The following is a 22,059-nucleotide window of genomic DNA, read 5'->3' as shown; positions in this document are numbered from 1 at the left end:
CAAAACCCATGCTTTTAATCTGTTGTTTCTCCAACTTCTTTGGCTATGGAGCCATTTTTTTCCCCCAGGGAATACTTAACAAACATCTTTTGGCACAGACGTTTTTAAGCAATTTTGAAAATGTTAGTTCAGAAGGATAGAATCTATTTTAGGGTCATCTATCTGCAGAGGCCACCCTTGACTTCTCTGCCTCTGCTGTCAGTGGCCAGAAAGGATCTGATGAAGTTACTAGGGGAATGGCTCCTGGAAACCTCTGTGGATAGGGTTTGTAGGATCTGAGTGGAATTCACGAAAACCTGACAGGTTATTAAGCTTTGCTTCTGTAACTGACATTTCTCTCCAGCCAGGGCTGTATTATCACCAAGTCTAGGAGAGGCTTAGATAAAACTGGTTCTCTCTGCTGGACTGAGGAGTATTTACTTTAAAATCAGAAAAGATAGTCCCTTATTTGTCCACGGTCTTATCAGTGTATCCTTAGTAACCCAGAGCACGGTCTTCTTTCTGTAATCAATTTTTACAGTATTTTGTCCATATTATGAGGATCATTTTACGATCAAGCTGGCCGCCTGTAGATATAAGCATGCTCAGTGTCTGTTAATAAGTCTCGCGTTTTCTTTAGCAGAAAAATTGTACAGCCTAGGGAAGGAAAAAGAAGTAGCCCAACTCCCACCCTGTAGATTTTTTTCTTTAGATGACGGAGGAATTTACATTTGTCGAGTATCCTGTTTTTGCTAGAAACTATGCTGTGTGTTTCATGTCTGTTCTCTAATGTTGACCTCAAAACCACTCTGGGAGGTGGGGGTTACTCTCACGTTCTACATGAGGAAATGGAGACTCAGAGAGATTAAATTAGCTGAGTGGTGGGGTTAACAGCAAGTGATAATGAGGGATTTGAATTCTGGTCTGTCTGACTCCAAAGCCCACACTTTTAAAGCTCTCCCACACTGCTTCCTTAAAAGGGAAAAAAATTACTGAAGATTAAATCGGCACTTGCAATACCAGAATTTAAAGCATTTCAGGCAATTGAATCCAAGATACATCTTTGCTTAGATGACTAAGCAAGGCAACCATGCATCTGCAAACCATATCAGCTAAAACTTAAATATTTTCTAATAATCTCTCTGGCTGAATTGAAAAAAAAAAAAGCCCCTCAAAGCTCCCTGTTTAGTCATCACTCAAATGTTTGTCCATCTCATTCCCACGGAGGCAGGACTGGGTCCTCTCCATTCTGCGACAGGAGGTTAAGAAGAGCCTCTGCTTTCTGTCCTGCTGTAGGACGCACGGTAGGCTCTAGGATACATGGTAGGCTCTAGGACACACAGTAGGCTCTAGGATGCACGGCAGGCTCTAGGACACACAGTAGGCTCTAGGACACACAGCAGGCATCAGCTGAGAATGTGTGTGGAATGGTGTGAGTGGAGTGAACCAAGCGCATCCTTGAGGCACCAACCCACGCCTGCTCCCGCAGAGCCTGTGAAAGCCCAGACACCTTTCAGGGCTTGACACAGAGGACCAGAAAGGTCCAGAGCTATTACCAGCCAGAAAGAAGGAGACAATTGACTCTCATCTTGTTTCTAGGAGCTGTTGCCTTCACAGAAATTTCTGACAGAACTGCCAACAACAGATATCCTATCTTCTACGCTAGAATATAGAGACTAAACAGAAACCTAGGCTATAGCTGAGGCAGAACCTTCACGTGACCAACGGATTGCAGGGGTAATCTTTTACCCAAGTTTGTAATAAATAAGTACATAAATCAACCCATCTGTTAAAAAAATGTAAAAATGAGTTTGACTTCTTAATATGAAATCACCAGCATTTTTCTCATATATTCTCCCCATTCTTACCCATGTGTGAAGGGCTATTTGCCAAGCTTCTTGTAATTTAAGAGGAGAGAACTAGTATTTACGGAAAGCCTACCACGTCCCAGACAGTTGCTTGTGCTTTCCCTCTGGAATCTTCATCTAGCTGCCACAACAATACTGTAAATGATGTTATGGTCTGGACATAATTTTACACAGGTTTAGTAACGTCCCTGACGCCGCAGAGCAAGTCAGTGACAGAATCAAGATTGGAACCCACTTCTGTCTCCAAAGTTCCTCTGCTTTCTATTGGGTTGTACCCCAGGAGGGAGCTTTACCTGCCTTTGAGTCCTCACAGATGTTCTCCAGCGTTCTCGTGAAGTGTTCACTGGTAACACCAGTCTCTGACGCAAGTCTGAAGGCTGCTGGAGGGCCTGGGTCTTTTTATATCCCAAATATCTAGCACAACATCTGGCATATAGTGGATCCTAAACCAGTATTTGTTGGATTGAAGTTCAGCTGCTGCCATGGGCCTGGCCTGTTTGGTGACGCTTCAGCTAGGTTCCCGGCTACGTTTGAAAGTCATGTCTGACCTTTACTGAGAGTACTACTGGGGTCTTACTTTTGATTTTGAGTTTATGACCTAGAATGCCCATAAATGAAACAGTGGCTTTGTGTTCAGGCACTGGGAAGGCATTAAGGAATTAGTGAGATTCTGAATATAAATCTTAATAAAATGGATACGAGCAGAATATGTAAAGATACAAGGCTGTTTCTGGGAAACATGAACGGTATTTTTTCTCCTTTATTTCCAGATAGATTTAGGACATTCAATTGTCCTGCCTGAACTATTCTGCTCTTCTTGGTGGCTTGTAATCCTGAAATGTAAAACCATGTTTTGAACACGTGGTTCTTGATTTGAGTCTGCTATGTTTTCAGAACCTAAAACATTGTACCTCATTCCCGTTCACAGATGAGTTTGACAAATGTGAGTCAGAGAAAGATCAGGACTCAGGGGAAATGCACAGCTGAACGGTGGCCCTCTTTCTCTAACTTGGGACTAACTGGAAGTGATGCCTTCACAGATGTGGCTATTTCTGCAGCCCCTGGTGGCAGGAGTCACCTGGACCACATCTGCATCTGTGCTCTTTCCCTCTCCTGAGCAGTGGGTCATTTTTGTTGAATCCTATTGGTTGGCTGGTAACATGTTATCTGGTGAGAATCAGGATATTAACATATTGTTATATTCTTAAGAAATTATCTTTATTTTTAGTTGTTTATCTAGACATGCCAATGGCTATTTAGGCCGCATTTTGAGCAAAAACTCACAAGATGGTTTTTTTTCCCAAATCTCACCTGTGTACACAAAACAGCACAATTTTAAGGGTTTGCTTAAAAGAACAAAGCATAAGAAATACAGTGAGATACAAGCTCATAACCAGTTTTCAAATCAGTGAGCAGATCTGAATCAACACGAGAAAAGGTTACAAAACGAGTCTGTTTGTAGGAAGCGCTGTCTGTAGACTGTGTTGCGGGACACGCTCCACGTCCTCTGCGAGAGGCCTTAAGCAGGTCAAGGTGGAGCCGGGGTTCGCTCAGCCCAGCTGGGAGTTGTGGGTAGGTCAGGGCTCCGTGAGCAAGGTTCTGACTGCTCACGGACGCTGTGAAAACGAAAAACAGGCTTTCCCATCAGGCCTGGCAGTGATATATAGTCTCTCTCTCTTAACTTGATTTTGACTCTACCTTTCGCTTACTGAAAATAGCCCTTTGATACCTTTCTTCTCAGGCAATGAAAGAATTGAACTTGATCGGTCAGCTATTGATGGTGCATGGACTAGAAGAAGAAGAAGGTGAGAAGTCCGTGGGCGTCCAATAGCTGTGTCTTAACTAGTAATTGGATTCCTTCCGTGGAAATATTGCAAGAGAGCCACTAGTAGGCAAGTAGGCAAGAAAAAACAGTTTTCACATTCTCTTTCTTTTTTATTTTTTTGCCAAAAAGCAAAGAACTCAAGAAATCTCCAGATGGTTGAAAGAAAGACACAGATGCATCTGGTTTACGCACGAGGTCTCATTTTACTTCAGATTTTTATTGTACTAGTAGCTGCTTCATAAGCTTGACTGTTGGATATTCGGTAGTCTTCTCTGTGAGCTCTTCTTCAAGACCTGATTGTAACATAAACCCTTTTGTCCTATAAACTTGGAACTACTAAAAACATCCCAATCTTATTTAAGTTATGATATAAATATAATTTAAACAAAGTCTATTTCCTAAACTCAAGGTAAAGGCCCCATTAGCTAAACTATCATCTTCCATCTTATCTCTACTGTATTGTCTCCGGGAATGGCTGTCCTTGAGTTGACCTCATGTACATTAAATAGACAGCCCCAAAGCCCTGTCTGCATCACAAACCGAAATAAGAGAGGTTTGGAAGCAGGAATACATTCAACATGTCCTCTGTGGGGCCTCACCAAGCAGAGAGCTTCAGAGTGTTTTAGCAATAAAGACTCGTGTGTCAGTTCAGAGTTGTTACAGAGAAACAAGAACAAAGTTAGTGCTGAGTTTTCACAACTTCCCTTCTTACCCACATCAACAATTTTGAATTATTGTCCATCCATTTCCTGAGGTTTTCACACTTTCTTTAGTACCATCTGACAATGTCTCCTACTTTAATGAAAATATAACCAACTTTCCAAAATTTCCCCTAAGCCTTAACCCTGCCAGCCTCAGTCTCTCTACAGGAACTTATTACAATCCAGTCAAGTTTTGAACATTCCATTTGTATGTTAGGAGGAAAAAAAAAAAGCAGTTACACTTAGGGAGTGAGTGTTAGCTGTCATTCTCTCGGCTCATGAACCAGCTTGGCAGTGGCAGAAATGATCAGATCATTCTCCCATTACCACATCGTTTAAGGTAAAAAGAAAGAGGCCCCACCAATTTTCATCTAACTTCTAGAGAAAAGGTTGAACGCACAGTTTAGCTGACTAGAGAATGCTGCAACCAATCGATTTTCCAGCCAAGTGTCTGCAGACAAAATGACAACAAAATCCCAACTTGACTCTGGAGCCGTAATTGACCACAATGACCTGCCAGGAAGGCAAATTCTGTCAGAAAACTGAAATATTTTCTTTGCTTAAATAATGTTAACTTCAGCTAAACAGTTGGGTAGTTGTTCACATGAAATGAAGGAGAAAGAAAAATCCAGTTACTATCAACACCAAAGAAATGCATGCCAACCATAAGTCAAAGGTGCTTTGGTACTGTAGCCACAGCAGACGAAAGTGGGGTGGGGGCTCAGGGGAGTTCCCTGACGCTTAGATGACAGGGTCACAGAAGGCATGTGAGACCTGCTATGTCTACCTTCGAGGTTGATACACCGCCACGTCCATGACAAGAGTCACACACACACGAACTCATCAGCTGGCTTGTTAGAGCCGTGTGCAACATTGCTGTGTTGGAAAGGCCTTCCGGCTGGCTGGAAGGGTCTCGTTAGTCTGAGGACACGCTCCTTGTGCCGTAGAGTAAACACTACGGTCTCAAGAGGAATGCACGTGGAGTTCCCACGAGAGTTCCTCAAAGACTTTATTCAGTTTGTTTTGTGACCTTAGCTGGAAAGCAGGAAGATGGACGTGGAAGGCAGTTGAGAAGGACATCTGTGAGGATTCAAGTTGGGCAGCTTCCAGAGGATGAAAGACGTTTAAAGTTAAGGCCTTTATCTGCAAACAATAGTATATTAATAAACTCTAGACCATATTTACAAACGCCTTCTCTTGTATGAAAACTAACAGTATCTGTTCACAGTGCCGTTGTTTATACAGGTAGCGACCCCACCACACTCACGGATTTTGGCCTGGGGTTCAGTAGCGCTGTTATCTACAGAAGATGTACAGTGTGGATAGAAACATGTCGCTGAATCTGAGTTACTGATAAAAGACGGATCGGCTAAGGGTGCAAAGGAATGAACTGTACAGCACCTTCCCTCGGATGGGGTGGGACACGTGGTTTCTGGAACTGAGAAGACGCAGATCTCGGCCCCAAAGTGGCCTAACGTCAGTAACAAAGCAATGACCCCCCCTGTTCCGGCCTGGGTGCACTGAGCGATCTTAGCCCAAAGTTTTAGATCCATTGTCTAGTGCATACAATAGAAAAGTTAAAAAGATTTATTATTATTTTTATCATAATAATTATTATTAAAATAGAAGTTACTTTCTCTCACACTCTCATCTGTGCGCTGGCACTTAAGACCAATATCCTTGGAGTTCCAAATATGCTGGTGTTTTTGTCACGCAGATCAGCAGTCAGACGGCAAACGCGAAGGTGCTCCAGACTGAGGAGCTGCTGCCCGTCCTGTGTGACCCAGGCCCTGGGGACACGGCAGAAGCACCTCCCTCCCACTTCCCGATCCCCTCCTCGCAGGGCGAGCTGCTCCTGGACTCAGCTCCCACGTGGCTGGATGCAGTTGCTCCTTTCGGCAGCTAATGCTGAGGTGACGACTGAGGTGGCGGATGGCTTCTGTACACTTGGACAAAGGAGGGAGGCAGGTGAGGATGAGGAGGGTGGCGTCACAAAGAGCCCCCGGGGGAGACCCAGAGAGCGGCTGGGCTGGTGGCAGGAACCCCTCAGGGCTTCTCCCCTCCCTGGAGGCCTCTGCTCGAGGAGGTGCCCAGCCTCTCGGTGTGCAGAGCAGGGGGCAGGCCTGGCTGGCACTAGGGGGTGTCCCCTCTGGTCCCAGTCTGCTCCTCCTTCTCAGCCCCCTGGCCTGCGAGGTCCGGGCCGCCTCCGCTGCCGCCTCTGTGCGGCTTGGGCAACAGGCTCTTCCACTGGGCTTTGTTGTGTGCGAGATGGCTTAGCATGTTCTCTGACAGGGCGCTGTTTCCCGTGAAGCGGGCCCATTCCCGGAACAGGGGCTCCACGATGTAGGTCATGAAACCTGGAACGGGAGGGCCAAACGCATGATCATGAGGACAGTAGAACGCACTGTTCCTCCCCACAGGCGGCTGGGGCCACCGTGCGCTCGGCCCAGGGACACGAAGGCAAACGAGATGGGGTCCCCACTCTCAACTTGGGAGCATAAGATATGTCACCTTGGGCTTGACATTTAACCTCTCTGTGCCTCGGTTTCCTCCTTTGTAAAAAGGAGCTAAGAAGCGTACCAAATGCACAGGGTTGTTAGGACAGTGAAAGGACTTAACACACATGACATGCTTAGGAAGCTTCTGGCACATAGTAAACACAATAACTACTAACTGTTATTATTTGAGAAGGGAGAAAGACATATGAACAAAAAAGTAAAATAAAGTCGGTACTAGGGCTAAGGAGGGTCGTGGTGGGGGGAGGGCAATGACATCAGCGAGGGCAGGTCACTGATTTAGACCCTCTGAAGGATGGCACGTTGACCCCATAGGATGTTCTTGCAGAAGTATTGTTCATAGTGTTGTCTTACTTCCAATTATGTTAGACGACTAAGTGCAGGTAAAGAAAAGTTCCTCTGTCTTCGGTACGGATTTTCACCTGCATCAAAGTCCTGCTTTAACGACTAGATGAGGTCGTTTGATATTAGACTTTGTGTGCACGTTTGTTCTCTTAATTATTTTAGACTTGCTGCTTTCTAATCGTGTTTCACTGTTAATGTGCTCTCTGTATTAACATGGTTTATTAAAACAAAGAGAACTTTCAGTCTAGGCTGGAATTACTGGAATCATCGCAAACTTGGACATATTTTGGTTTACTGCATTTCCTTGAAATGTAGGTGTGGGGAGAAAGGCAAGTGTTTTCAGCATGACAAAGTCTTCCAACAACTAACGCTGGGTGTTTACAGGCATGTGAATTATAAGGCTTGCTCTGATGATCTTCTTATCCGACAAACAGCAGACACTTGACCTTTGAGGAGGCTACAGAGATGGGAAAAGGATGCAGCAACGCAAAATGTTGTTGCACATGTCTGCATTATCGCATCTTATGTGAACCGTGATTTAAATATTATAAGATCATTTTGTATAACCTGAGCCTGAGGAAGAAAGTAAGCCAGCAACTTTCTCTATATTTCAGTAAGGTTAGACACGGAGTCAGCAAGGGACGGTTTCATTCTTGAATTTTCCTCACCTCCTTCACAGCCTCCATATCTAATTTCTAATATTGTTCACGTTACGAGAGATTAGACATCTAAAAACGTAGTCTGCAACATTACACTATTTTAAAGTTCAAAGTGTGAATATCTGTCAAGTTTATCTTAAATATAACAAAAAGTTACAAACCTAACATTTTAAAGTCCAATACTTAAAAATCAACTCATTTTCTTCCCGAAGTTACTGTGGAATTACACCTCTGTATTTCTACTCGCAGGTGTAAAGACCTCTCAGAGTAGAGGGAAGGCCATCCCAATGTCTGAATAGACGCGTGGAGGCAAGTGAAGGAAGTCTTCTGCGAGATCAGCTCGAGAACCTGTCCTGCTGGTGCCAGTGAGTTGTACCAACCTCCCTCTGCCACTCGGGGATGCACTGGCTTTGCCGGGATATTGTCCTGCCCGAGGTGGGGGGGGCCCGGGAGAGACGGTAGCCTCAGAGTGAAAGGGATGGAAGGAAAGCCTCTTTCTCCTCATCTTTCTGTAGCTCTCACCAATCAGAGATCATTCCATTTGTATCTTCCTTTTTAAAACACAGCGTTTGATAGGGAGAGGGAGGAACGGGGGTGGGAGGTGGGGCGTAAGCCCCACTTCCACTTGGGTGAATATCGATTATCTAAACAGAAAACCGGGTCTGAACCCAAGATGGCGCTCAGGAAAGTCTCATTGAGGACTGGGACAAGAAAAAGAGAGGGGACATTTTCAGTCCCAGGGGAGTCAGGACAGAGGAAATGGCTGCATTACTTAGGACCCCCCTGGAAAAATCCTCGTCTCGGAAGCTGAAGCCGTGGCTCCCATTAGACTCTGTTTATCTGTTCGGATTTTTCCAATTTTAATTGTAAAAGCAACATAACCATCCGAACTAGGCCTGCCCACCACACCTCCCCGCCCCGGACCTACAGCTGGGAGACAAGGAGCAGAGACAGGGAAAGGTCTGTGCACTAGGGGTTGTGTCAGAGCCACCGTTGCTTTCTCCTCATCCTTGGTGTGCCAGTGCAGCAGCCGTGGGATTTTCCTACACACTCAACCCCCATCCCAGTTTCAAAACAGTAACCATGGTAACCACATTTTCCTGAGCTGAAAATCAGGGCATACGACCTGACAAAATAAGTGTGTTCTCATGACAACAACAGGAGAGAATCTCTGAAATCAGGTCTGTTTGCAAATCCAGGTTGTGATCTTTACAACGTGGACACTTTTCTTTGGGGGTTCACAATGCTGTCGGCAGTTGCCTGGCAAATTTCTTTCTAGCCGGATTTTAACACACTGGGTCCCGGGGTTAGGATTTTGGTCAGGGTCTGTCCCTTCCGTGTCACATCTGCATCTGCAGAACCTCTGCAGCTGAGGCTGATCCAGGCAGCCTGAGGCGGCGGCATTTCTGTTGATGCTGCTCCCCTCCCCCCAGCAATTCCGTAGCTGCCTCCGCTCTGGGTTCTTCCTGGGTCCTATTTTTTATAACACTGCCCCCCTCCTTTTTTCAGTTTAATTGTAAAAACAGCATAACAATATTAAGGCTATTTGGAAAAAAATGGACAGCCAATAATCTCACAATTCCAACATACCTATTTTAATATTTGTACATTCCATTCAAATCTTGGTAACTAGACTGATTTTGTCCCTATTTCCTCAGGATGACTTTATGACTTTTGTGGTTAGATTTGAGGCTCGGTGTTGCAAGCAGATCATTCTAACTTGCTAAGGTTTTCTTAATTTTCAGCTGATCTTTTGGGGGACCCCTTTCTCCCCCAGCCTTGCAGAGGTCTGCAGCACTGTGAATGCATTAAGCTGGCTACCTGAGGCCTATGGGAACTGATGAGAAATGCGGACCGGTGCGTGTCAGGGCCATAGCTTATAAGTAAAAGAGTTGAAGTTCTGAGCTTGGTTTTAACTGGAGGGAACTGCAAGGAAAAGAAAGACTTGCTTTAAATCTAGGTGGAATTGGTAGAGTGGTTTTCTTTTTCTTTTTTTCTTTTTTTTGGTGAGGAAGATTGGCCCTGAGCTAACATCTGTTGCCAATCTTCCTCTTTTTGCTTGAGGAAGATTGTCACTGAGCTAACGTCTGTGCCAATCTTCCTCTTCCTCTATTTTGTGTGAGGGATGTCACCACAGCATGATCTGATGAGTGGTGTGTAGGTCTGTGCCTGAGATGTGGGCCCATGAACCCTGGGCCGCTGAAGTGGAGCATGTGAACTTAACCACGGGGCTGGCCCCAAACTGGTAGAGTGTTTTAAGGAGCAATAGAAATTCTTCCTGGATCACAAATATCTTCCCCACTAAAGTGCCTAAAATGTCCACAGTTTGATTTGCTTAACGATCTTACGCATAACTTCATTAAAGTAATACTTATTTTAGATGCCTCAATGTTGCAGGTGAGCAGTTTATTGCCATCGACACTTGAAAGCGTGGTCCTGAGAGAATGAGACAGTGGAGAGTGGAGAGCATGACAGCCCAGGCCACAGGGCTAGCACGGCTCACGGGGCACGGCCTGGGGTCTGAGCCCTCGGGGCCGTGTGCTGGGAATGAAGGGTAGTGACCCAAACTGGAAGGCTCCTAAAGGCAGATTCTGCTGACTTCCCACCCTTCAAGTCCTAAAGAGGGTGCAGGGTAACTCGCTCTTCAGCAGCGAATAGTTGATTTTCGTTCCTTTCCTTCTTGCTATTTGGTTTTGATTCCATTCTGAACTACCAAGGTGATCCAGGTTACTTAAGGGTCTGTAACAAAGCCTTTTCCCTATTTTTCATAATTTCTCAGTGGAAATTACCTAGTGGATTTTTACCTAGGATTATTACCTACTCATGGCCAGAGTGTTTATCTGGACTCAGCCGTTCACAGGGGCATTGATTAAACCTCCAGTTTGGATCTTTTAAAAGCTGTGTGTAGCTGTGTGTGGCAGACATACCAAAACCATTCATTTAAAATAAAGATTGAATTCAACTCACCAATTTGTATACTAGGGATCGAATCTTTCTGTTGATTACAAAGAGGACTGATTTCCAGTTCAAATTTCTGTTCAAGGTCACCTAGGAAGAAAGGAGAAACACACTGGTCATCCAGGACTTACAAAAGTGAGCGGTGAAAGTTTTAACGACCTGGTTGGAAGAAGCTGTTCTGGGAATTACTGCTCCCCTCTTGTTATCACTGGGAGTCCTTTAGCACTGACTTGCTCTGGTAGCTTCCAGTGAAAATTCCAAGTATCAGTGTGTCAACAACCGTTTACAATAGGCTCGTTGCAAACAGGTGTGCTCTGGGTCTTTTTTGAAAAAGATGCATAAAAACAAGAGCACAGCTAACGGGAGATTTCCTAACATGAAATGGAGGTTCTGTCTTTAAGCTACAGGTTAAGAAAACAAATTTTATGCTTTTCTGATCCTTTCACTCTGCCTGACCCTAGTCCGGTTTCCCCTGAATGACCAGGAATAATGAGGAGGGTAGGAAATGAAGAAAGGGACTGGAAGATCTTATCTGAGAGCATCTGGGGCTGCGGCTACACAATTAGTCGGAAATAAAGGTCTGCTGTCTTTTATTCTGTCGCCTTAGAATTTTACCTAATGTAACTGAAGTTAAAAAAAGTCTAGAGGTCAGAATGATATTTCTTTTTCATGCCTTTGTCAGCTAGAAGACCAAAGGAGAAATGCATCATGAGCAGCTTGATCAGGATACATATTATCGGTTCCACCTGAGGGTGAAAAACGGTGGATAATTTTTGCATTGGGGAAAAATAATCTGGCTGATCAGTGGAGAAGCTGGTCCTCAGAAACATTAGCTGGGCTCACAGCTGTGTGTGCCCTCCTCTCAACTAGAAGAGATACAAGGACAGCACTTATGTCATGCCGACTGTGTGCCAGGCAGTATTCGAAGCATTTTACCTATTAATTAATCTGATCCTCATAATTATTATTGTAATCCCATCTACAGGAGAGGGAATTGAGATGAAGGGGAGGGAAGTGTGTTGACCCAAGGTCTTACTGCTAGAGATCGGGAGGCTGGATTCCAACCTAGGAAGTCTGCTCTGGAGTGTTCCTGAAGGCTCCTACAGCGAGAACCGTAGGAACACCACCTGTCCGTCATTTTCTCTCAGGCTGCAGCCGTCCCTCCCACTGTCTCGTGGGCCCTGGTGGTTCTCAAGTGACGGGAGGAAATGACTCTGGCTTAGACTGAGGAGTCCAGGGAAGCCAGACGAAGTGTTGTGAGGGCAGAGCAGATCCATTTCACACTAAAATGAACTCTCCTGCAGCCAGTCTCGCTCCTCACAGCCACCGTTGTGCGAATAGTCATTTTTTGGGCAGGCTCCACACTTTGGAGCAGTTGTGCTTGACTCCTCCCTTCCCTCCTCCCTCCATATCAAATCCTGTCCATTCTTCTCTCGAAATACCTTTCTTCCCCACTTTCACTCTGCCTGACTCCAGTCTGGGTTCTTAATAACTCATTTTTAGTTTTTGCTTCTTAGCTAGTTTTCTTCAGTATTTCTTCTGCTTCAATTATGTATGTTGGCTTAATCGCGCCTTCTAAGATGACTCCCATTGTCATGTTCTCTTCTATAGCCTGCTGTGCAGGGGCCTCCACAAATCCTCTCATCCTCATCTTCTTGTGGACCAGCAGGTCGATGAGGCAGGGGTATGGTCCGCCCCCACCCAGTGCCTCTGCCCATTTCCACTCCTATGGAGACCAGTGGTGTCCAATCGGACCCTCTGCAATGATGGAATGTTCTCTGCACTGTCGGCTATAGCAGCCCCTTCAAGTCTGATCAGTAAAACTGAGGAAGTAAATTTTACTTAATTTAATGAATTTAAATTTAACTAGCCACAGGTGCCTGGTGGCTCTCCCACTGGAGTGCGCACTGCTCATCCCTTAGCACCCACTTCAGATTCTCCCTTCCACAGCTCTGGACCTTCTCCTGGGACCCCCACTAGGAGAGGGCTCCCAGGTAGATCATTTATTCGCCCACTCAGTCAAGACATATTCACAGAGCACTGTACGTTCCAGACACTTTGTTAATCAAGGTAGAGAATGCAAAGAAGAAAATCGCTCAGTTTGTCTCCCCTCGGAAGCTTACCGACGAGCATTTTGAGGTTACGAAACATAGACTAACTACACTTCTGTGTATTCCTCATGACAGCCCCACTGGGGCTTTGGGTGTCGGAAAAGCACAGTTCTGCTGAGGGTTAGGCAAGGCTGGAAGCAGATGGCCAATAAGGACTCTGGGAACCTTGGTTGATTGAGAAGATACCAATCTGTAGTATCAGATTACAGTAGGACAGAAATTCTACTTCCTTAAGGCGTTGAGGGGAGGGGGTGAACGATATTTAGATTCCTAACCTCTGTTCTGAGAATTTAACACTGTTTTCCTAATTCATGGCATTCCATCTTTCTTTTCCCCTCTGCTCTCAACCTTGACTTTAGGGGTTTTCCTTTCCTCGACGTCACAAATCATTAAAGATACTTTGGCTGGGACTATTAGGAGTCTGTGGAAGCCCAAATCCTAAATTGAAAGCCAGAATAAGATTAATCAAAATGATACAAGTCATACTTATAAAATTTTTTAAAAAATGAATTCAGTATGGAGGACAGGCCGTTTGGATGGCCATCGGGTCTGGTCTTCCCCTCTGAAACGGCCAACTTCTGCTACACCACAAGGCTGGTAAGCAAAAAGGACCTGACCTGAGATCTCTATTCTCCGTCCTCCGCCAGGAGACATGCCAGAGCAAAGTGCACGGAAGCTCACCTTTAGTGATCTGAGTCACACATATTCTAGATTGTTCCACCTGTCATGCGGCACATACAGAGATTATTAGGACAACAACCAGTTTCTGCAGAGAGATCTTACGGATTATGTTTCTTGGTTGACGCATTTCGTCCACTTAGTTAACAGTTTCAACTCACCAACTCTATGGCCCTCACAATCTGCCCAGGTGACATGGTCCGCCCCCCCCCCCCCCCAAGTAGTCCACAATCCAGATAAGGTGCACGACAAGCACAGGAAAAGGTTAAACTGACGTCTGTGGCAACAGGAGCACACAGCTGAGTCGAAGCCAAGACGGACAGAGCAGGGGCTTCTCTGTCCACCGTTTGCTCTCCGAGGATGAAGATCCTGGCCCTTCGCTCACTGTGCTAGCTCAGTTTTTCTCTCTCCCACAGTGAAGTACTTACCTCGTCGAATCTAAAACCGCCCTGTTCCAGTTTCGTCAGAGCTCCTTCTGTCTTTCCCTCGGTGGAGATTTTATAGAACTGACCTCTTGCTCTCTAACCGCTCACCCTCGATGGAAGTGAGATGGAGGAGCCGAGGGGGCTGCATGAGAGCTCGGACGGCGAGGGCGAGAGGTGGGGAGCAGGGCCCTCCGGCCCCGCGTGAACCCTCTCTGTCTGCTCTGTCTCCTGTCTCTGGGACCAGCTCGATGGCAATGACACATCTTTCTACGGAGGCCTCTCCGACAGGCTCTCTGTTGCTATTGTGACCTCCCCACGGAGCTGGCATGTGGGGCACTTCAGGCCTTATTTGTGCTCAGCCTCTCCAACCTGATCCTGTCGCTAACACCAAGGCACTGTTGTGCCTGAGCAAACATCCGGAGCCTGAAACCTGGCCCGAGGACACGGGGCTGCGTGAGAGGCCCGGCCCTCCCCGCGTCATTGCCTTGTTTCTGAATGAGCTTCATCTCTTAAAAATTATACCCTACCTTGGGGCCATTTGTCTTTTCGCTGTATATATTTGAGAGGATGAACTCAGTTTTTGGCTAGCTGTGCTCTGTTTCATTATTAACTTCATTTAAGAAAGCGAGGGGCAGGAATACAGGAAGGCAAGAGTCTGCCTCCTTCTGTCAGAGCAGAAAGCGTTGGCCCGAACGGCAGTTAGCCTTCCGGCTGCACTCAGCTCATTAAAAAGATCAGAATACAAACCAAACTGTCCCTCCCAGTCCTCTATCCACAGAGGAAAGCCATTATAAAAATATATATAAATATACGTAAATATAAATATTCCACTTTCGCTCATTTTTATTGCACCTCCTTGCTACCTGTTTCTGTAGTAAGTGGATGCTATTACTTTTAAAATTATCTCCAGAAAAGGGCAGGATGGTTTGCAAGAGAGCTAAAGAGGAAGATTAGGATAATGAGAGTTGAGGAACGAACAAACGTCAGGGGGGATTAGCCGTTTCCTGTTTTATCAGGAAAACTGCCTGCCGGGCAGGGGCCGTGGCCAGGCCATCGTGGGTCACTAACCTTGTCTGTAGAATTCCTCGCAGACTCTTTCGCTCCACTGCTTGCTCATCTCCCAGACTCTGCAAGGGTTGCAGATGTCAGCACACTTCAGGGCAATCTGAGGAAGGATAGGGCAGGGCAGGTGGTCAGAGGGGGACCCTTCAGCAGCAAACAGCGCCTGAGCCCCAGGGGCTCTCAGACCCACCTGCCCGCCTCCCGGGACCTGGCTGGCGTTGACAGACGGCCTCCGAGGAAACAGCACTTATTCACCAGCACACAAAACCTCCATTCAGGACTCCCTCTACAGCAGCGAGAGGGAGAGGAGTCACCGTCCAAGGACACGGAGCTTCCTGGAGGAGCCTTGGGGTGGGCAGGCCAAGGAAAGCTGCAGCCTGGCTCCTAAAGCTGCCCCGCCCCTCGTGGGCAGGGAGGCGGCAGGGGCCCCAGCCAGACTCATATGAGATCATTTGGACCTCATTCCCACAGTGGCCACGCTGACGGACTCCATACATCCCTTAGATGGTGTGTGTTGCATTTAGGTGCCCGCGTCTGTGTGTGAGCAAGCTCAGGCCGCCAGCCTGCGAGCTGTCGTATCAAACCTGGGAGTGCTTGTTTGCACAGCGACATCAAAGCTTGCCTCACACTGTCTGGATGTGGGATGCCAGATTTTTCAGTGATGCTGACCTTAGGAGGTTTAGCTTGAATTCCCAAAAACGTAGATTCTCTCCCTTAACCGCCAACTGCCAAGAGGCGGCTGCCAGATGGGCCGCTGGTGGTGTGCCCCGCCCACCGGCAATGTCTGTTTGTTTTGACCCAGTTCCTCGGGATCACACAAGTGCTAACAGCGCTGGGGTCGGGGAGAGCCTGGATCCCATGAAGTTGCAAATTCGGTTGTTTATTTTCCCGTTAATGGGGGCACGGGTACATGGTGGAGTCACCATGGGCCGGAAGTCCCCCCAGGTTGTGCCCTGTAGGGGTTCACTCGTGTTTGCAAACTTTCCTTTTGGAATGCAGGCATTCAGGCCAAATCTTTCAGCTCCTCTGGACTTGGCTCAGTCACTAAAATCAGGTACGTGGCTCAACTTTGTGGCTAGAAGTCTAGCTGAGGCAGAAAGAAGGAAGGAGACAGAGCTCCAGGCCGGGGGCGGGTATTTCCTCGGGAGGATGGAACACTGTGGACACGACAGAGGGCAAAGACGACCACAGTGCCGTCTCCTTTGTGCAGCTACGTCTCCCGGGTAAGAGGAGGTCTGTCCTGAGGAACCCAGGGTCCCGCCATTCAGTCTTTTGCACCAAAAGGAAAGAAGGAAGACAGGAGAAAATGGAAGATGGAGAAAAAACTCTGGTTTGGATATCAGCTCATATTTCTACTTCCCGGGTCCCCTTGTTCTCACGTCACAAATGGCTTCTTGCCGTGGAATAAAGCAGAAAGGGTTTGATTTTCTACGGTTCAATTTATTCAGTTAAGCTTAAAATAATTTATCTATTGCTGCCTAAAAATGGTACGACTAGGTAAACACGTCTGAGGCTCAGAGAGAGATATGAGTTTAGGTAGTAAAGGGAAGTGAAGCAGGGCTTGATTAAGTAGGTTTCAGATAAAGGAAGGCAGCTTGTTTGTCAATTTTTGTCTGTACCGTAGTTCACATAGTACACTTTTGGCTTATAGAAACATCTTTCTAAATTGCCAGGTACCACCGTGCCCCCTTTCACATCAAGCCACGAAGTGGGGTGGATTCTTGTCATATGCCACTGCCCAGCAGGGCCACTCCGCGGGAAAGCAGTTAGCAGACACGGAAAAGGAGATGTTATCAACCACGGACGTGAAACCCAGATTTTGCTTGCTTGGAAACCGCTTAAAAATTTCATGTGTTCATGTGTCTCCAAGCTTTTCATAAAGTAGGTCACTGCTCTAACTTACACCGTGGGAGACGCTCCTTCTCCTACGTGCTAAAACTATTGATGGCGTCCCTCGGTGTTTTCACCCAGCAAGGATAACGGCTCCTGTTGTTGTCGTTTACCTGGAGCATAAAGTGCCTGTCGCGTCCATCCTCCAGCCTCAGATCTTTATTGTGGAGGTGAGTTCTCAGTCGGGCCAGGAACTCGTTCTGCCTGTTAATGTCTGTTGCCAAGATCAGGGAGCCCAGCTGCTGTTCGATATCCTGTCTGCATCCACAAGAAGGACAGAGAACACACACACACAAAGCAAATCTCTTGGAGGGGGTGGCTGATTCTGTCACCATCAGGGGCTGAAGCTGAATTTCTGCCCTTGATTCTGTGCATTCCACAGAGGCCCCCAGAGCCCGAGAGTGATCCCCTCACCCGCCATCACCCCTGTCTGTGCACAGCAGGTTTGCCAAGAACCGTAGAGAGTGATTGAAACCTCGGGTGATCAGACTTGGAGTTTATACATGCCCACGGTTCCAGTGGGTGAGAAAACTGAAAGCCAAGTAGAAACATATGCTTTAAGGAGGACACAAAAAGACACACAGAATCATGGGAGTTTGGTAAGAAAGTTCTAACCAGCTCAAGCATTAAGATCTGCCTGGGGAGGGAAAAGGGCAGAATAATAGAAATAACAAGGAGGACACAGCGACTGATATGGTGGGATGGAAGTAGCCATCAACGGAACAAGGCAGACAGGCCAGAAAGGGATACTGGAACTTAAAGAGGAGTGACAGTTGATTGAGGCACCACTAAAAACCAGTGGGAAAGCAACATATTAGTCAACAAATGAGAGAGGGAAAAGGGGATATTTCGGAAAGATAAAGCAAATTAGAGATTTATCTCACATATAGAAATTCATCAATAGAAGGAAAATTCATAATTACTTTTAAGATTCACCTTTAAAAGTGAGATGTATTTATGTAGAGTGCATAGAGCCTACATATGCAGTTTGATGAATAAATGTAAAATAAGCATCTGATAATCCCCACCCAGGTGTGGAGTACCGCTGGCCAGGACCCCAGTAGGCCCATGATGATTCTCATCACATCCCTCTGCCCCTAACCCCTAAGTAACCACTCTCTTGATCTCTTTTTCCATAATTTCCTTGCTGCTTATAATAACTTTACCACCTGTGTGCGCAGGTCTAGATAATATGGTTTACCTTTAACTGCTTTTGAACTTTAGGTTCCATGGTAAGTATTAGTGTACACTTCGCTTCTTTAGCTTAACGTTGTGTTTTTGAAAGCCATCCATGTCGATGTGTGAGCTATAGCTCATCCATTTCCATAACCATGTTGTATTCCATCACAGGAATATACTACAGTGCGTTTATCCACTCTACTTTTAATGGTCACTTGAGTTGTTGCTAGCTTTTTTTTTTTTTAAAGGTATGCTTTTTTTTTTGTGAGGAAGATTGGCCCTGAGCTAACATCTGTTGCCAATCTTCCTCTGTCTTTTTTTTCTCTCCCCAAAGCCCCCGTACCTTGCTGTAAATCCTAGTTGTAGGTCATTCTAGTTCCTCTATGTGGGATGTCACCACAGCATGGCCTGACCAGGGGTGTGTAGATCCGCGCCCAGGATCTGAACCCATGAACCCTGCGCCGTGGCAGTGGAGCATGTGAACTTAACCACTCGGTCACAGGGCCCACTCCCCTCTAGTTTTTGACTACTATGAAAAATGCCACAGCAAACACTTTTATGTACCAGTTATACATGTGCAAAAGTTTCTCTAGGGTCTATGTCCAGGAATAACATTACTGGATCATAGAGCATGCTTATCTTCAATTTCCTAGATATTGTCAATTATTTCAAAAACAATTGTATAAATTTATACTCCAAGCAGTACTAGATGAGATTCTCATTCCTTTACATTCTTACTCTTCATATTTTTTGCCAACCTGAGAGGTGTGTCATGCAACTCGTTGTGGTTTTAATATGAATTGCCTTGAGTACTAGTGACATTGGACGTATTTTCATGTGTTTAATGGCCATTTGTAGTTCCTCTTTTGTGAAGTTTCTATTCTAGTCTTTAATATATTATTGGGTCATCTCTCTTTTGTTTATTGATTCTAAGAGTTTTTATATATTTTCAATAATAGGCTTTTGTCAGTTATGTGTTGTAAATATCTTCTACTCTGTGGCTTTTCTTTCCACTTTCTTTATGTTATCTTCTGATGAAAGGAAGTCTTAATTTTTATCACAGCTTAATCTATAAATCTTTTAAATTGTGGTTAATTTTTTCCCTTCTATTTAAGAAATCCTTCCCAGCTCTGATGACAACATTCCTTTACATTATATTCTAATATCTGTATAGTTTCACCATTTACATTTTGGTTTCTAAGCCATATATAAATTTAATCCACTTCTGAACATTAAAAATAATCATAGAAAATAGGCAATTCACAAAAGAAATACAAAATACTCTAAAATATGAAATGATATTAAATATCCTTACTATAAAAAAAAGCAAATTAAAACAGCTGCATGATACTATTTCCCCATTTTTATTGGCAAGGATTAAAAGTAACAACTAAATAATTTGCCGAATTAATTAATGATTGTGATACCTACTGCTGCTGATGGTACGGGGAAAATGGTCCCCCTTATTTGCTGTTAGTGAGAGTGTCAATTAGTATGATGTTCCTGGAGGGTGATTTAGGAATTAACGCTAAAAGCGTTTCCTGAATATAAATAATTTGACCAACAGTTCGTCTATAAATTTACCTGAACATGTTAGTAAAGATGTAATTAGTACAGATATATGTTATAAGGATGTTTATCCTCTTGTTGTTTAGAATAATGAAACATTTTGGGGAGGAAAAAAATCATGAGAATTCATAAATACATAGGAGATTGCTTAAAAAAGCCATGTTGCATGTGCACTATACAATTATTAAATATGTTGATGTTTAGCTGTATTTAGCTACATGGAAAAATGTGATGTTTTATTGTTATATTACAAAATAGGATACAAAATATGTAAGGCCTGATCTCTATGGTCATAGCAAAGAATTTGGAAAGATATAAAATGGGATTATGGATGATTTTCACTTTCTTTTTTATAATTCTCAATATTGTATAAATTCTTTGAAAATATAAATAGCAAATTTATAACCAGAAAATATAACTATTTTAGTTAGGTGAAATCTTTCATGAATCAAATCAAAGGGCAAACTAAAAATTTCAAATAATATTTACAACATAAAACAAATGGTTACTATAGTCAAAATAGAAAACCTTCTTACAAATGAACAATAACATTGATAGGAAAATAGGAAAAGACCAAACACAAAAATATCTTCCCTAAAGAAATAACAATGGCCAGTAAATATATGAAAAATTTCCAATCTCTGTTGTAATCAATGAATCTCTCTCTCTACGTATATGTGTATATATGTCAAATTTGCAAATATTTTAAAAAGATAATAGAGATAAAACTCAATTTTGGTGATGCACATTGATAGATGTTCTCATAACTCACCAATGGGAATATAGGTAGATGCAGTTTTTTGGAAAAGCAATTTGATAATATACAACAAGAACCTTAAAAATTCACAACTTTCTGATCAATAATTTCTATCCACAAATGTTTTCTCAGAAAATAGAATATCAGAGTTTGGGATAAAAACCTATGTTTTAAGAATGCTTGTTAAGCATTGTTTATAATGACAAAAATTTGGGAATCATCTAAATTCCAAACAATAGGCAATAGTTAATACATTTTGGTACAATAATACCTTATAGACATTAAAATAATTTTATTTTAGTAGTAGGTTTAATGATATGGAAAAAGACCTCCACGGAAAGTGAAAAATGTCAGGACATAAACCATACAAAACAAGTTCCCCATTTTGTTAAAATATGGTTGCGTTGAAAAAAGACGAAAAGGAAATATACCAGCCAGGTCAACATTACCAGTAATGTTACAGTAATTCCAGTTTTCATCATACTAGGTTGAATCACATGAAAACGCCGCTGTTCTACTGTTTTGGGCCCTTCAAAAACAGCAACTTCATGTGGTTCAGCGAATAAATACTTTTCTAGATTTTCCTTAGTTTGTACAGTTAACCTGTCTTACTTTTAAAATCAGAAACCTGACTTTAAAGCGTTTACATGAGGAAAGAAGGACTAATCACAGTGAGTGTGATGATAGCTTTCATTATAAAGTCCTCTCACACGTGCTGTTGCGTAACAATTATTCTTCTCGCAAAAGCACTTTACAGCACTGCGCCTCGCAAAGACATAAAAACATGCAATTTTTATTTGGAATCACTGGGGACGGGCAGGAGATCTTAGGAAATGAGTACTCCAGCTCGTCCCTCGTTTTGCTCTTTCCTGTCCTCTCTCTCCTTTCTTCCCTCTTCTTTCTTTCTTTAGCTGTCCCTGCCACCTACCTCCTTTGTTTCTCCTACTTATTTGATTTCTTGCTCTGGTTTGTAGTTCTTTTTGCATTTCTTTCTTTCTATCTTTGCAATTTGTTGTTCTAGTGAAAAGCGTGAGTTTTTATTCCCCGCACGAGGATTGGTTTTATTTAGTCCCAGGCGGTAAAATGTCATCAGAACTGAAGTTCCCCCTGCAATTTCCACATTCCTCTGGGTGCTGGGAGACAGCATGCGACAGGATCAGAGGGCCAGGAACAACCCTGGGAGCCCAGAGCGTGCTGCGGGTTCTGTGGAGAAACGCCACTTGGTTTTGGACCTTCAGCTCTGCGCCCTCCAGGAAGAGGGGCGCGGTGCTCCTCACTCTCCAGGAAGAGGGGCACGGTGCTGTTTGCGTCTTCTCTCCTAGCGGCCTCAGGTTCCGCGCATTTTAATTAAACAGATCAGAATTAGCGGTGGCCTTGGAGGACGGGAGAGCAGCTAACTTGGGGCCTCATAGAAAATGAGGCAACGGCCTTGGATTTGTAGAACTCACTCTACTGGCCGGGCTAACAATCAGCGGTCCAGGAAGCTAGTGTTTCCCCTTCTGTTTAAAATGCAAGAGACGTTGGTAAATCAATGCTG

At 44.5% G+C, this 22,059-nt stretch overlaps 1 protein-coding gene across 3 annotated transcripts in view; it reads right to left on the bottom strand.

The window, feature by feature from the left end:
* Positions 1-3,046: 3,046 nt before the first annotated feature.
* PDE7B (phosphodiesterase 7B) overlaps positions 3,047-22,059 on the bottom strand; it is a 293,310-nt gene continuing 274,297 nt past the window's right edge. For all 3 annotated transcript variants that reach the window (XM_008528280.2, XM_070559383.1, XM_008528288.2), the window contains 4 exons: positions 17,131-17,275; positions 15,134-15,230; positions 10,861-10,941; positions 3,047-6,730 (listed from right to left, as the gene is read on the bottom strand). In XM_008528280.2, the coding sequence (XP_008526502.1) occupies positions 6,507-6,730; positions 10,861-10,941; positions 15,134-15,230; positions 17,131-17,275 (547 nt within the window). In that variant the 3' untranslated portion in view covers positions 3,047-6,506. The remainder of the gene's footprint in view (positions 6,731-10,860; positions 10,942-15,133; positions 15,231-17,130; positions 17,276-22,059) is intronic.

Source organism: Equus przewalskii, chromosome 9 (assembly GCF_037783145.1).
Source record: "Equus przewalskii isolate Varuska chromosome 9, EquPr2, whole genome shotgun sequence".
Taxonomy (NCBI): Eukaryota; Metazoa; Chordata; class Mammalia; order Perissodactyla; family Equidae; genus Equus; species Equus przewalskii.
This window is presented reverse-complemented; position numbering and strand designations above follow the sequence as displayed.